General features: G+C 39.7%; 1 protein-coding gene across 4 annotated transcripts in view; it reads left to right on the forward strand.

Moving 5' to 3' along the window:
* The window catches only part of RNF216 (ring finger protein 216), a 156,731-nt gene that overhangs the window by 13,282 nt on the left and 126,801 nt on the right, over window positions 1-16,648 (forward strand). For 2 of the 4 annotated variants that reach the window (XM_006859771.1, XM_006859772.1), the window contains 2 exons: window positions 6,324-6,426; window positions 8,227-8,391. In XM_006859771.1, coding sequence (XP_006859833.1) covers window positions 8,308-8,391 — 84 coding nt within the window. In that variant the 5' untranslated portion in view covers window positions 6,324-6,426; window positions 8,227-8,307. Of the gene's footprint in view, window positions 1-2,520; window positions 3,331-5,015; window positions 5,093-6,323; window positions 6,427-8,226; window positions 8,392-16,648 lie in introns of all 4 variants that reach the window. The other 2 variants (XM_006859769.1, XM_006859770.1) reach the window with 2 other exon arrangements.

Consider the following 16,648-nt stretch of genomic DNA (forward strand, 5'->3'; position numbering starts at 1 on the left):
GGCTCCTGGAGCAGCCAAGCGTCCCGGACTAGAAAGCAATGGGTTTCTTGCTTCTGCCACAAATTCCCCCAGCTGTGAGCCTTCCAAACTTCTACGTATTCCTTTATATGTGGTTCAAAGTTCTGGGACCATCTCCTGAACAGCTTCGTCGGGTATTCTTAGTTGTTGTTGGAGGAGCTCTCTGCTATACGTCCACCCGATCCGCCATCTTGTTTTGATTACACCATCATATTTGATTGACACCTTTGCTGGTTAGAAGATTTTTGATTGGCAGTTTTTTTTTTCTTTCAGGGTTTTATGTATGTCTCCCCATTGCCTTCTTGCTTGCATGGCTTCTGTTGAGAGATCTGAGTTTAATCTGATTTGCTTGCCTTTGTGTATTACACTTATCTTTTCCCTAGCTGCTTTCAGGATTCTGTCCTTAACTTTGACTTTGGAGAGCTTGATTATTATATGTCTTGGTGATTGATTATCTTTTAGGGTCTATCCTTCCTGGGGTTCGTTGAGCTTCTTAAATGTTTATCTATTCGCTTTTCAGGATGTTAGGGAAATTTTCTTCCAGAAGCTCTTCTACTATCTCCTCTGTGAACTTGTGTGTTTCTTCTTGTTCTGGAATACAGATAATTCTCATATTGTGCAACATGAATCTTAGGGCTTCTTTAGAATTTTTTTTTTTTAATCCTTTTTTGTGTTTGTTCTTCTGTCTTAGTAGTGTTGAGAGATTTATCTTCTAGCTTACTAGTTTTGGCTTCTATTTCTTCATTTCTGTTTTTTTGCCTTTTCAGTGTATTATCCATTTCTGATATATTATTATTAATTGTTTGCACCTCTTTCTGTAGGTTTTGAATTGTTTCCAATGCTGTATCTATCTTATTTGATTGTTCCCGTAGCACTTTCCTGACTTCTTCCTTGTTTTTCTCAACTCCATTGTAAAGTGGTTTGGTACTTTTTATAATCATTTTTCTGAATTCCTTCTCAGGCATTTCCAAAGCCTTCCCATCTTCCAGTAGTGTAGGTCTACTTCCAACTCATTTGCCTCAGTCACTTGATCTCATTTCTGGACATGTGCTGATACGGTCATCAGTTTCTGGTATTTGGGTATATCCAGGAGTTAGCTATGGCCTTAATGCTTAGATGGGTGTGTATTTTGGTATTTTTTATGCTTTCTGATTGCCTCCAGGTAGATGTGATCAGGATATGGGCTTCCCTTTTCACTCTTCTACTTGAGAAATTTCATGATGCCACAGTTGGTCGTTATGATGTAACTTAGGATTTAATTTTTCAGCGTAAGTCCTTTTTAGTCTGCCTTTCGTGCTCAAAAACCCCTGTTCAGGTCTTTTTTTTTCCTAGTGATAAACAGTTTAGGGCCGGCTGTGGCCGTTTTGCTCTGCCATTTGGTTTTAATTGGAAACTGTTCCTTTAAATTTTGAGCAGATCTATACGCATATGTAGTGGAACCCTCTGGGGTGGGGGTGGGGTGTCCACTCACTCAGGCACCCCCTCTACTCACTTGAATGGAGGTGTGTAGACAGCGAGAGACCAATGAATATATAAAATTAAAAAAAAAGAATGTCCACACTTTTATTTCTGTGGTTCTGTCAGGCATCCGTGGCTGCTCTGATCCTCCCCCCGCCTGGACTCTCCCAATATGGTGGCTCCCGTAGCAGCTGAGCATCTTGAATTAGAAATCACTTGATTTCTTGCTTCTGCTACAAATTCCCCTAGCTGTAAGTCTTCCAACCTTTTTAAATAATCCTTTATATGTGATTCAGAGTTCTGTGGCCATCCCCTGAATCTGCTTGGTCCAGTATTCTGTGTTGCTGATGGAGCTCCTCACTGTACTTCCACCCGATCCGCCGTCTTGTTTATTCTGTTATATGATTTTTATAATCAGGTTTTCTAGTACCAAAATTGAGTCGAAGAGAGATAGGCAGGTAGATAAGTAATGAGTATAATATTGCTATTATACTTACAGTCTTTATAATTTTGATCCTTTCTAACTCAGAACAAGTTTTATCTTTATAGTTAGTCTAGTCAGCTTTTATATTTCTTCCTTAGCCAAGATGTACTGAATTTTTCTTAATATAAATCTGAAACATTTTCTTAAATTTTTATTTGTTTTTGCTTTTGCAAATGACGTTTCTTTTGTTGTAACTTTTCATGTGTTTTACTTAGAAGTCTGTTGTTATTTATGTTACTTATCATATTCCATCACCTTATTTTTATTGTCTATAGTAACTTTTCAGTGGACTCTAACTTTCTTGAGGGATGCTATCTGGCCTGTCTTTAAACTGTAACTCAAGTTTCAACTTATATATCGACATGTTTATTCTTAAAATTACTATAGTTTGATCAAAGTTCAGTGTTAAGATAAATATGAAGAATACGTTTTATTTGAAGGGTTGGTTTATATTTTTGTAGTTTTCCTATCTCAGAAGCTCAGAGTAAGTACAGAAGGCGGCATAGACCTAGGGGGGAGAAATTGACCATTATTATTATTAAAATTTCATTTTTTCATAGACAAATAAACCTCAGACATCACGACCCAATCTCATCAAACCAGCTGCCCAATGGCAAGATCTGAAAAGATTGGGAGAAGAAAGGCACAAAAAGTCTAGAGCAGCTTTTGAATCAGATAAGAACTATTTTTCAGTGTGTAACAACCCATTATTTGATTCTGGGGCACAGGATGATTCTGAGGATGACTACGATGAATTTCTGAATCTTGGACTTCCTGGAGTCTCTGAATTCACTAAATCAAGTGGCCAAAGAGGAAGAGAACCCCAACCTGGACCAAGTCATAGCCAAGTAGACAGTGACATTATCAACCCTATATCAGAACGAAAAATCATCTTGGAAAACAGTAACCTTTATTCAGAAAGTGACCCTCTGAACCAGTCATCTGAAGACTCAGAGACAGAGCTTGGAGATGATCAGGCCATCGAGGAAGACTGCTGGTTAAATCATCCTTATCTCCAGTCTCTAAACCAAGAGAATCGTGAGAGAGCAAGCCAGGTTGTCCCTCAGGAACGGCATCCTGAAGCAGAACTGGGTCCACTGTTGTATCAACATGAACTCCCAGGGCCAGCTTTTTCCAGGCCAGCTTTCCCCAGGCCAGAACCCCAGCACGATGGGATTTCAGGTCCCTCTTCTCCTCAGCCTGCTCATCCTATAGGAGAACTTGAAGATCAACAATTAGCAATAGATGATGATGAGCCAGGGCCAGCCTTTCCACTGCAAGGATCTCAGGAGCCCAATTTGGAAAACATTTGGGGACAAGGAGCTTCTGAAGTAGATCAAGAACTCATTGCATTGTTAGTGAAAGAAACGGTAAGTTTAATTTTACTGAATAAACAAACTGTAGAACTAGATATATTGAGTTTTCATTCCAAAAACTTTGTGTGTGTGTGTGTGTGTGTGTACTACCTGAATATTTTCCTAAAGAGGTATGTATGTATCTGTTAAATGCAGTTGAGTCAGTTCAGACTCATAGTGACCCTGTATAGTGCTTCCAAGAAGGAGCTGGTGAATTTGAACTTTGCAATTAAAATCAACATTGCAGTTCAGTGCATTATTCTGCAGCACCACACCAGAACTCCATGTGTGTGTTTAAATATTTAACCCCTGGGAAGTTTTCTAGGATTCTAGCTGCAGATTGTGCTGTCATATCAGCAGTCCCCACAGTTTTGTTTCTTTTTTTAAAGACTTTTGAGTTGACTCCAAATATACTCCAAGTGTACCTGGATTATCTAGAATCATGCTGTCCAATATGGTAGCATTGAGCCCCACGTGACTCTCTTTGAATGCTGTATAGTTAAATTTAAAATTTACTTTCCAATAGCACTTGTTATATTTTACGTGTTCAGTAGCCATATGGGAACATGGTGGCTCTGTAGGATAAGCACTGGATTGTGAATCACAACTTTGGCAGTTTGAGCCCAACAGCTGCTCCCCATAAGAAAGATGAGATTTTCTGCTCTTAGAAAGATTTGCAGCCTCAGAAACCCTGTACTAGGTTGATAAGAGTCAGAATCAAACAAGCCATGTGGAGTTAATAATTTGTTCACTATCATGGAGTGTGTTACAGAGAGAACTAAGTTCCTTAGGGGTTTTTTTGGTCCATTGAAGCATTTTATTTTTTTGTATTTACATCCCTTAGAAAAAAACCCCCAGGATTTTCACTCCTGTATGTTTTCAACTTGCTTCCTTGTGATACATGATGCCAGCTGAGGTCATCAATATAGTGAAACTATTTTTCTATGTCTTTGAGCTGCAGGTCAAATCAAGGCCTGATCATGCCACAGTTGTTTAACTTGCCTGTGAGGTTCACAACAATTTTCCCATTGATTTCAAATTCGCCAATGTATCTATGCTTCATCGTCACAGCCAGAAGCTGGATGATGACTTTGGAGCACAGCTGGATCAGAACCTCGTGTTTCCCTCGCCACTTGGCAATAGCGATGCTATTAAGAGCATTGGCCAGAATGTTCATGCACACCATGAAGGTGGGCACTAGGTTAAAGCTTATTTGTCTTTGGAGTAATTTTGTCTGGGCAGAAATGCTCAAAACTTTTTGAAAGAAAAAGGATGGATATGCAAAATGAGAGCAGAAGACCAGATGATCTCTAAGGACCTTTCTAGATTGGTTATTCTATGTAGACAGGTAAGCTGGGGACATAGTGTTGAATTTTAAGCCAGGCCTACACCTTCCGAAGGAGCTCTGGTAGCATAGTGGTTACGAATCGGGCTGCTAATCTCATGGTCAGCAGTTCAAAACTACCAGCTGTTCCACGGGAGAAAGATGAGGCTTTCTGTTCCCATAAAGATTTACAGCCTTGGAAACCCTGTACAGGGTTGCTGTGAGTCAGAACTGACTCCACGACACATAACAACAACAACACCTTCCTGCCTTTCAGTCTTTATAGTCATTTTATTTCCTTTGTGTATTCTGGTTTTTACTGCTATTTGAAACCATTCCAATGAATGATACAAATAATTTTCTTATGCCTTGCCAGGAAGCAAGATTTCCAGATGTAGCAAATGGGTATGTTGAGGAAGTAATCCGTTTGAAGAATTATTATGACTTGAATGTGTAAGTATACCTCCAAGTCTTGTTAATTTATCTTTTAAACTTTTTTATTTGTGATTTGTATGAAAGTTTACAGAGCACATTGGTTTACCGTTCATTTGTGGCATTGATCATAATCTTCACAGTGTAACAACACTCTTCCCACTTCTTCCTTGTGTTTGCCATTTGCCTTTGTCCTTTCCTGCTGCTTTCTGCCTTCTGAGCTGTATTCCTGAGCATATGCTGCCCTTTGGTTTTATTGTTGGTTGTTACTCTATTAAGGAGGCTTCAAAAAGTTTAGGGAAAAAATTGCGCTGTATTTTTATTCCATTTTCCACAAACTTTTTGAATCCTCCTTTATATACAAACCATTTCTGGATTTAACTTCCTGGGTATGGAAAGAAGATTTTTGATGTTGCGAAACATTGAGACTACCCATGTTTTGGTCAGGATGTTAATGGCACAGTCTTCCTTAAGCCATTATAACAGAAAGTATTCTGCTTGTTTGCAGAAATGGATAATAATAATAATAATGAGACATGGCTAATGGGTTTGGTACCAGGAGAGTTTGAGCTTACCAAAACCTGGTGTGTTCATTCAGCCTGTAGTGAGTGAAATTGAGTGGAACTCAAGTTGCTGATTTTGTCGTCAAGTGCCATGGAGTCAGTTCCGACTCATAGCAACCCTATTTTTAAGGAGTGGTTGGTAAGCTTGAACCGCCAGCCTTGCAGTTCAAACCAACCTTGCAATGCAGCGTATTGCTGATGAATGTGTATAATTAAATAGGGCTATAAAAAGGTATTATTAACAGAAAGCCATTTATTTTCATATATTAACTCTCTTAGCAAACCTTTAATTGTGAATACAAAACATGCTTTTCCACACTTAATTGTTCATAATTTTCTTAACCAACAATAATTACTATTCATCCAAATTTTTTAATTCCACAGTTTAACCATTCGTATTTTCAGTGACTTCATTGCATTAGCTCCCATCTAACAGCTAAACCTCAGAGGAGCCTGCAGTCATCTATGTGCCCATTGCTTGGTCAGCTACCAAGCAAAATGAGAATGTCCATGTCAGTGACTTTTTTGTCTGTCTGTCTGTTTAAATTTTCTGGGCTACAAATATTTAACACCTTGATAGTTCGATTACAACACGTGAATTGGTATTTTCTGTTTTGAATATTGCATTGGAATCTGGGCAGGTGTGGGGTTTGGAAGCAGCATGAAAGTAACATCATTTGTTGTTGCAGACTCTGTAATTTTCTTCTGGAAAACCCAGATTATCCAAAGAGAGAGGATAGAGTCATTATAAACCCCAGTAGCAGCCTGCTTGCCAGCCAAGATGAGACAAAGGCAAGTGTTATGCTCTTGTTTTGCTGTCTCTACCTGGAAATGCTCTACTCTTTTCAGCATCTATAGGGCAAGAAAGTGCCCTGTCAGGGTAGTTTTAAAGACTAGTGGGATAAGTAGGAGTGCAGAATATGTATGAGGGCAAGTAATAAAGTAGTGCTACAGAATCATAGTAACCTTTATTAAACAGAACTATCAAAATGTGAAGCTATTATTGCTGAACATACCCTCCATCTCTATAAACTTCTGAAGTTGGTCTAGCTCTCTGTCCCCTCCCTGAAGAATTCAGTGTTCTTCAATGTGTACCACATCAAAATAGCAATTTTAGTGTCCTTAGTGATGGAGTTCCTTTTCAGTGTTTTTTGAGTTTAGGAAATAAAAAGAAGTCTGAAGAGGCAAGGTCAGGATTACAGGGTGGATGTGGTAAAGTTTCCCAACAAAATTGTAGGACAGCCCTTGCTACTTTTAAAGAGTGAGCAGGTGCATCGTTATTGTTGTGAGGGAGAGAATTCCTCAATGAAATTATCTTGAACTTTTTATCATCAATGCCATTTTCAGATTTTTAAACCTTATTTTCTAGTGAGCTTCTGTGATCTTGTGTCCTTTGAGAAAATTTATCAAGATCACCTTTTGGAATTCTAAAACAGTTGCCATACCTAAGTCGACCTCTCTGCCTTGAGTTTAATTGGCCCAGCAGATCCCCTCAAAACCACTGTTTTGATTGGGCCTTTTTTTTAAAAAAAAAAAAAAAAAGGAACCCTAAGGAGAGTAAGACAAATGTGTTACTATGAAAACCTATCTGTAGCCATTAACTGACCACAGCAGCGACCTATTTAGTCATGTTTTGTTTGGAACCCTAGTAGCAACACTTTTTGTCTTATCCTTAGCTAACCAGATCATGAAAAGTTACGAAATTTGGGCCTGTTTCAATTTAGCTTTGCAGGTCATGGCTGAAACAGTTAAAATTAACTTGAAGTTGTGCTTTGAATTCTAAAAAAGGGGGGTTTCAGGAATTTCATGTAAAAATTTCATTGTTTTTTCATTCCATTTTCCCATAAACCTTTTGAAGCTTCCTTATAGTTAACATCTTTTATTGAAAACCTATATACCTACCACCAGGACTACTATATGTTAGCATTTTACTGTAATTCTTTGTTATGTATCCTTCCTTCTGTTCATCCTTTTTTTTTTAAAAGGCATTTTGAAGTAAATTGCAAACATCAATGTACTTCCTTCATACAATAGCATGCAGCTATTTAACTAAAGTTCAATATCTGATGATAGTTTTTCCCCCCTTTCCCTTTAAGCCTTCCTGAAGCACAGTTCACACACCCGTAACCAAATCCTTTATCAGGATATAAATGGTTTAATTTTTTAAAATCTTAATTATTGCCTGCTTTGTGATCGAACCTAACATTTAGCGTATTGAATGGTGAAGAAAAAATGAGTTCACACTAGCTTCATTAGGGTTTATAGCTTGATCTTCCACTCCCCACAGATTGTTTCCTGATTTCTGTTACATATTTTACTGTAGCAGGAAAAACAGATTTTTCTAAACATTTGATGGAGAGAAGATGTTAAAACATTGTGTTCTAATCCCCAGGTATACCTCTGGATTCCAGACAAGCTGTTTGTTGTCTGGGCCCCACTCCCTCTTACCTGTCACAGGCTAGGCACCTCCTTCCAGAGTAATTCTGACACTGAGTGAGACAGTTCTTTTCTGTAATATGTGACTCTCTGTGTGATCCCCATCTGGGGCAGTGCACTGTCTAGCTGCTAAATTTATGCTTCTCTCTCTTTCAGTTGCCTAAAATAGACTTTTTTGAATATTCTAAACTGGCTCCTCTTGACCAGCGCTGCTTCATCCAAGCTGCTGACCTCCTGATGGCCGACTTCAAGATGCTCAGCAGTCAGGACATCAAGTGGGCCCTGCATGAGCTCAAAGGACACTATGCAATCACCCGAAAGGTGCTCTCCTGGGGCTTCCTGTAGGACCACCCTGCTTGACTGCTCCCGTGAGAACTGAATGAAGAGTCAGCTTGCAAAAATTGGGATGGTTTAGTAGGATTGCAGAGAGCTAAGGAGTTTGTCAGGGTGAAGGAAAATAGACAAAGGTATTTGCTGATAACGGAGGAGTGGCATGAAAAGAATTGATGGCTTAGAGTCAGGGCTTGTGATAGTTTGACTCTAGAGATGTGGAATGCAGGGGAGCTGGAGTATGACATTCTAACTCTCCCCAGTTGGCATCCTGACTTAGGGATATGCAACCGTCTCCCAGGTGGCTCACCTGCCAGTTAGCTGAGGTGTGGTCTGTAAAGAGCCCGGGGTGGGGGGTGCACAGTAGTGTCTAGAAAGTGACGATTTGACATAGAACTGAGTTGGCAGCTCCTGAAAGCAGTGTCTCACAGCTTCCCCCCCACCAGGGCCTTAAATAAGACTCCGATTAAAGACCTCTGTCCCCAGTTTATAAGAGTTCTGCATGCTCATTTCATAGCATGATCAGCCAGGGCAGAAGAGTGAGCTCCACTTGAGCCCTTAGGCTCTGCTGCCATTCAGTCCTGCACTTTTTATTGTCCTTCCAGCAAACACAGAGTTGTTCTCCAAGTGACAAACAAGTGTGCAGTGATTTATTTATTTATTTAGCAAGTTTTATTGTGGTTTAGGTGAAAATTTGCAAAGCAAATTGGCTTCTCATTCAATAATTTATACATAGATCGTTTCCTGACGATGATTGCAGTCTCCTGAATGTGTCAGCACTTAACTCTGCTTCCACCCAGGTTCCCTTTTTCCATTCACTGCCTGACATCTGAATTTAATTCTGTGTAAATGCTGCCCTTTTTTTAAGTCTTGTATAGTTGAATGTTTTGAGCAGCACATTCCTCCTGGCTATTATTGTTCATTCTAGGGGCCTGTATTTTTTCTTTCATGGTGATTCCCAGTAGTGAGTTCCATTTTAGGTTTGAAGGGGGATCAAGGGTCATAGTCTCTTATCAGTCCACTAAGTCTCATCTTTTTTAGGAATTTGATTTTTTTTCCATGCTTTTTCGCACTCTGTCCTGGACCTTTGAGTTACTTAAATGATTAAAATACCCATTGGGTCTTCCCTGAGGGTGAGCCTCACGTGAATGTGGCCTCATACTGAATAAGGCCCAAAGAGCTCTGTAGCGTAGTGGTTACAAACTGGTAAGCTAATCTCAAGATCAACAATTTGAAACTACCAGCTGTTCTGCTGGGGAAAGAGTGGGCTTTCTGCTCCAGTAAAGAATTACAGCCTCAGGGTTTCTGTGAGTCAGAGCTGATTCCACAGCACACCACCACCACCACCACCACCACCACCACCACCTCCACACTTACTGAAGATGGCAGCTGTCCACAAACTCCTAATTGTAGGTTCATTTTAGGTGAAATTACTCTGAAGGGAACACAGAGTGAGTGTGCTTTCTATTACCGGATCATATGAACCGTGCAACCTCAGAAAACTTGTACTATCAGTGAAAAAAATGAATGAGTTTTCCAGAAGAATAATGATCACAGGTTAGGAAGGGCTCTTTTATACTCTGGCCTCTGCCTGCCAGCTTTACTGCTCCCATGGTTCCTTTACACCTGTTCTGAGCTCTCAAAGCACTTGGATGAACAGTAAAAGTGCCTGTGGCCTGATGGTAGCTTCATTTTCTTTTAGTAAGGCTCCAGCTTAGGAATGGGCCACTGTCTTGGAACCAGTGAAAATGACACTTAACAGACTCCTCTTCCCCCATAAAGGTTGATCATTTCACAACCTGCTCAGTCTTTTTTGCAGGGTCGTAGTAGGGTTTTCTGTAGCTTTTCTGTGGAACTTAAAAATTGGAGGTCCAAATGATCTTAACTTCCTTCTGTGGCTTTCATCACATTATTCTGTGATGACAGTGTCCTTTGGTAGCAGTGCTCTGTGTTTAATAAGCTGCTTTGTTCTTATTCATCCCTCCTATTCCCATCTTCAGCTTTCTGGCCCTTTGTTGTTTTTTTTACGTTTTGTATTCGGCAGTTGGAGAAAGTATGTTTTGAAATGGGGTGGGTCTGGAATATTTGAATAAAAGAGGGATGTTTAAGAGGAAAGAAGACGGTGGTGTTGTGGGTTAGCTGTTGATTGCTAGGTCAGCAGTTCAAACCCACTAGCTGCTCCATTGGAGAAAGATAGACTGTCTACTTCCATTAAGACTTATATTTCAAGAGGGAACCTAGATTCAGAGGGCGTGAAGGAAGGTAGAATCCCCACTGAGTAGTATCCAGTCTGTCTAGGTGGGGCTGATTAAAGGAAATGTGTATAGGTCTCTTGTGATACAGTAGTGAATAATTATTATCAGGACTGACTGTGAGGGTTGGAAATGTAAAGGTAGACGTTTTGTAGCAAGGAGGGGAGTGACTAACTTTGCAGTCTAGGAGCGGAGGTCCTTGGAGGGAGAAGAGTGGAGAGCAGGACCCTACACAGTGAAGCAGTGATGCCTGAGATGGAGGCAGAGATGATGACGTGGAGAGATGGAGCAGTTGGGGACTTCAGACCCAGAGAGAGAGAGAGAGAGAGGGGCTGTGTGCTGACGACCGGGGGAGGGCAGGCTTGTAGGGTATATACCCTTTGGTTGGTTGATGATGAATGGAGGGGATTGTAACCATGGCAATGAAACAATATACAATAGGATGAATGTAAAACTGATGTTCTCCCATGTAAACTATCACATAGTTCGTAATAAAACATTTAAAAAAAAAAAAGACTTATCCCCTCAGCAATCCTACATAGGGTCTCCATGAGTCAGAATAGGAGCCCTGGTAGCATATTAGGGTAGAAGTTGAACTGCTAACCACAAGGTTAAACAATTAAAATCTATCAGCCACTTGTGGGAGAAAGATAAAGCTTTCTATTCCCATAACGATTTATAGCCTCAGAAACCCATACGAGGTCACTATGAGTTGAAACTGATTTGATAGCATGCCACCATGTGATGGAATCTACTTCATGGTATTGGATTTTAGAGAATATTCCATTTGGCAGAAGGACAACATGATAGTTAGAACTTAGAATGCTTCCCTCCTCTGGGCGAACGGTGTATAAAAGCTGTTTGCTGTAGAAGTGACTGTGGCATTGACAGATGTGTAGTAACCACACCCAGCACGTTATGGGGACCCAGAGAAAGTTCTGTCACTGTGCAAACACAACTGCATTTGCCCTCAGCACACAAACACACAGAGTCCATTCTGACCTACAGCAACCAAAAGCACAGAACAGAACTTCCTTCACACTTTATAACACAAACATACATAAAAGTAGATGTTGCACAAGGGTGAGTCAAAAATTATCCACACTTTGGCTGTAGAATTTATTTTAATCAAATTTTAGAATAGACAAAGACATTATTTTCAACATAATCTCCTTGCTTTTCAATATGCTTTGTCTACCTGTCAACAAGTTTTCATATTCCCTTTTTTAAAAATGTTTTAGACTGATCTGCAAGCCACAGATGCACTGCTGTCTTCACTTCTTCATCAGAGGTTCAAGGGGCTGCTTTCAGGGAACCAAACAGGTGAAAGTCGGATGGCACCAGATCAGGACTATAGGGAGGATGCTCTTACACTTCAAAACAAAGTTTTTGTATAGTGTCATCAGTGTGGACAGAGGTATGCGGGAGTGCATTGTCAGGCAAGATCACAGTGTCCTTGGGTAGCAGCCCTCTATGTTTAATCCTGGAGTCCTGGTGTGGCACTTTGCTTTAAACGTCATTGTCAGTGGTTAAAACTCACCAGCCACTCCTCGGAAACTCTATACAGGGTCGCTAGCACTAACAACAACAACATGTTTTAAGTTTAAGCTTCAGCTCCTTAGTGCACATCTTACTGTGAGGAGTACTGTTGATTGTTGAACCTTTTTCCTGGTAGTGTTCCAATATTGACTCTTGAGAATACCAAAAAACTAAGCATCAATTTTCCAGCTGATGGTTGATTTTTGAACTTTCTCTTGGTCAGCATTTGAGCATGTTTCCGTTCTATAACTTTACTGTTTACTCCCAGGAAACTGGCTTGTGTTACTTAAATCTCATTTAATACCCAAGTGGTGTCTTCTTTCTCCCCTCTTTATTTTTTCTTACAGTTTATATGTAAAAAAATCAAACTTATAGGATTTTGGAGTGCTTAATTTGCTGGTCATTCTTCTATGGTACCATCTAACCAATTCTTCTGTCCTCTGCATTATCTATGTATTGATAGTTAGATTGAGACTCTTGCTCAAATTCAGACCTTTTTTTTTTGCCCCTGGATTTTATATCTAGTTCTGCCCACTTGTTAGTCTATGATTTTGAGCATGTGTCTTAAACAGGCAGGCACCTGTCTTACATGGCTATTCTGAGGATTAAATGTGTAAACAACACATCTAAGTCCTATAATACAGAGCTTGATCTCCATCAGGTGTCCAGTCACATCTCTCTTTCACTTATTTCTATGTGCTATAGAGCACCTTACCATCCTTACTTTTTTAAAGCTTTTATTGTGCATTGAGGAATAGTTTACATGGGAGAACATCAGTTTTGCACTCATCCTGTAGTGTTTTGTTTCATGACAATGATTACAGTCCCTTCCATACATCACCATACAACAGTATTTTCTTCTTTGCCCCTTTTTTTCCCCCTTGATGTACACAAAAACACTAAGGAATATATAATCATTTAAACAACCAAAGGGCACATTCTGCACACCTGCCTCCTGGCTGCCAGCACACAGCCTGTCTCTTTCCATGAGTCTGAGAGTCCTCAGCTGCTCTATCTATCCATGTCTCCATCTCTGGTGTCGCTACTTCTCTGGATAGGGTCCCATATTCCAGTCATGCTTTGTCTTCCTTGATGGTCCTAAGGTCTTCTGTTTGGGACTGTAAGATTAATTACTCCCTCCTTTTTGTTACAAAACTTCTTTCTTTACAGTTGGGATAGTCTGAATTAGTCATGGTTAACAGTGACTCACTATTGAGTCATAAGAATCTTATCCCCTTCTCCTTTCACCAGACCCGTCTAGACAAGATGAAAACTATTCAATGGAGATTCTACCTTCCCCCACACTCTGAAATTAAACTCCATCTTGAAAACTTGCAAGTTAGTCACTTTGTGCCTATATTATTTTTCAAGTTGCTGTTGTTAATTTGATCCCATGTACTATTTAAAGAGCCCAATGCTGAATTTCTATTTGATTCCATGTTTTAAAAAAGAGCCCGGTGCTCAAGGTAGAAGCCTAGTGTGGTGCTCTAGGATATGCACTGAACCACAGGTTGGTTTAAACAGTAAAGTCGGTGGTTCAAGTCCACCAACTGCTCCTCAGAAGCCCTATAAAGTGTCATTATGCATCAGAACCACAAGACATTCTTTACTCGTTAAGCTGAACTGTTGTTTGGTTTAAAGAAGACTTCAGTGGGTATTTTTGATGAAAGGTATAACAATTTCTTTCTGGGTTCATGCAGCCTCATTGACTCCAGAAAGTCTGGAGTCCATAAGAATTTGAAATTCTCTTTTGTATTTTCCCCCTTCTTATCAGCATTCTTCTATGGAATCTTTGGTTAAAACAGTCATTATGGTTCCCAGGCACCATCCAGTTCCGGTCTCATGGCAAAGGAGGGCAATTGTTATTGAAATTAGTCAGCTTCATGTATTTCATCCTCTTGACTCTTCTTTCTCTACTGCTGCCGACTAGTAGACAACAATTGTTGTATCTTGGATGGCTACTTGCAAGCTTTAAGACCTCAAGCACTATACAACATACTACTTATTAGGCCAGTTAACTTGGATATTCTGTGAGACAATGACTCTAAAACCTCCAAACCAAGAAACCAAGTTCTGTGAGGTGTTTATTTGTACAAAAGCAGTCTCAGCAACTGCGCTTTTTTGTTCTTGTAATTATATCTGTTTGCTCAACTCTTCTTATGAAACAAGCCTCTATATTAGCTTCTTGGAGATCACAGCACAGCTACCGTATTTTAAGGCCTTTTGAGTTTTCTCTTGCTTCGAAAGAAAACTGGTGACAAAATGGTTTCTCAGTGGTAAGTGTTTTTAATGACTGGTTTAAAGGTAAAGCCTTAAAACATAACCACTGGAAATGTGTCTTTTATCAAACTAACTCTTTTTCATAGTTTGAAAAATAATGCTGTAAGGTTCACCTTTTTTTTTTTAAGCTTCCAACTTTAACCACTTCCTACTCTCTAGAAGCAGCTCTCAACTCTTTTCATCTATTTCTGGTATTTCCCTTTGTATTTATGAACATAGGGCTAGACTTGGTTTATCTGTTTATAAATGGTTTGTAGTTTTCTCTTATGGCAGGTGAGGATTCTACTCTTAAAGAACTTACGAGCACATACATTTATCTTTCTGTTTTTTTTTTTTTTTATTCAATTTTACATTATTAGGACTATGGGAATGAATAGTCACTGCTGGGACAAACAGCATACTATTCTCCTGTTTTCTTTCTTGGATTTATAGGTTTTTTGACTCTTGGTCTATCTCTAGCCCAGTGGTTAAGTACTTGGCTGCTAACTGAAAGGTCAGTGGTTCAAACCTACCAGTCACTCTGGGGGAGAAAGAAGTATCCGTCTGCTCCTGTAAAGATTATAGCCTTGGAAAGCCTATGGCGCAGTTCCACTAAGTCCTGTGGGTGGTCACTATGAGTCAGAAGCAACTCAAAGCCAAAAGATTTGAATTTTTTGTTAGTTTTTTAAGTCTCCCCACACTCACCAACTTGATATTGCTATTCTCAGTATAGTTTTATAATACACAAGGGAACTTCAAAAAATTTATGGGAAAGTTCCATTATCTTTTATTATATTTTTCCAGGAACTTTTTGAAACACCTTCTTATTGCCAGACCTGTCAATGAATCTGTTTCTGTTTTTTTCCTGAGCCCTTCTCTTTCTCCAGTCCATTCTGATTGTCCCTTTGCCTCCTGAACACTGTCATCCTGAGACTTGCCCTCAGCATCCTTTTGGGATTCTCCTTTTCCTTTCACTCATCTGACCCGTCAGATCTGATGACTTTTTCTCTGTTTGCACACACACGCTTGCCTGTGATAGTTTTACTAGGTTGAAAATTACTTCCTGTCAGGGTTCTTATGGAAAATTCTATTGCAGAGATAACACTCCTCTCAGAAATGTTGGGCCACTGTGCACATGATTCACCTTCATCTCTGGACTTGACTTCACTTCTAAGTTCCAGAGTCATCTTCATTAATAGTGTTTCCAAATCCTTCATCCTTTAAAGAAACTTTAGCCATTGGGATAGATCATGTCCTCAGGATCTTACCCAGCTGTATCTTTGAGTCGCAGAACTGATTACCTTAAGTTAGTGTTACCTTGAGATTTATTAATGTGAGCATAATGGGATGGTGTTAGATGCCAAATATCAGCAAAAGGACATTTTTTTTCCTTAGCCTCTCCTGTTCCAGAGAGGTGTTGTTCCTGCTGGGCTCAGGCAGTGCTTACTTTGTGATTGTTACCACCTAGACCATAAGGATTCTGGGACCAATAGCATATACAGAGCTTCCTTCTGGTTGGAGAGTTGAAAGAGCATGAGTGTTCTAAAAGATGGGTGAATAGAGCTGTTGAGCGCAGTAGGGAAGAAATGGAGTTGGGCTCAGCTGAGCAAAGTTTGGAAGGAGAGGAACCATATATGTAAAGCAAGAGAAAAGCACCATGGTGCCTTTGGGGTCCTTAGGTATGAATATAACTAGCAGGTCTCCAAACAAAGAAATTGTGATTCTGTAATCAGAGTCCTGGTGTGGCACTGTGGGCTAATAATGTCAGATTGTAAAGTCATTTGAACTGCAAGGTTGGTGGTTCAAGCTCACCAACTGCTCCTTGGAAACCCTATACAGGGTCACTGTGGGTCGGAATTGACTTGACGGCACTTAACAACAACAATCTGATTTTATTTTATTTTTATTTATTTATTTATTTTTTTGTTAAGTTAAGGTTTTTATTGTGGATTGAGTGAAAGTTTACAGGGCACATCATCAGTCTCACATTCAACAATTCATACAACTTGTTTCATTACATTGATTATAATCCCCTCCATATACCATCAGTTAAAAGTATTTCTTTTTATCCACTTTAGCTTTTTTTTAAAAAAAAACACACAAACAAAAAACCCACTCCAGTATATATAATAAATTACATCTCCAAAGGGCACATTCTGCAAGTCTGCTCCTGGCCACCAGTTCTTAGTCCTTCTCTT

This window comes from Chrysochloris asiatica, unplaced genomic scaffold (genome assembly GCF_000296735.1).
Source record: "Chrysochloris asiatica unplaced genomic scaffold, ChrAsi1.0 scaffold00034, whole genome shotgun sequence".
In the NCBI taxonomy this organism is placed as follows: domain Eukaryota; kingdom Metazoa; phylum Chordata; class Mammalia; order Afrosoricida; family Chrysochloridae; genus Chrysochloris; species Chrysochloris asiatica.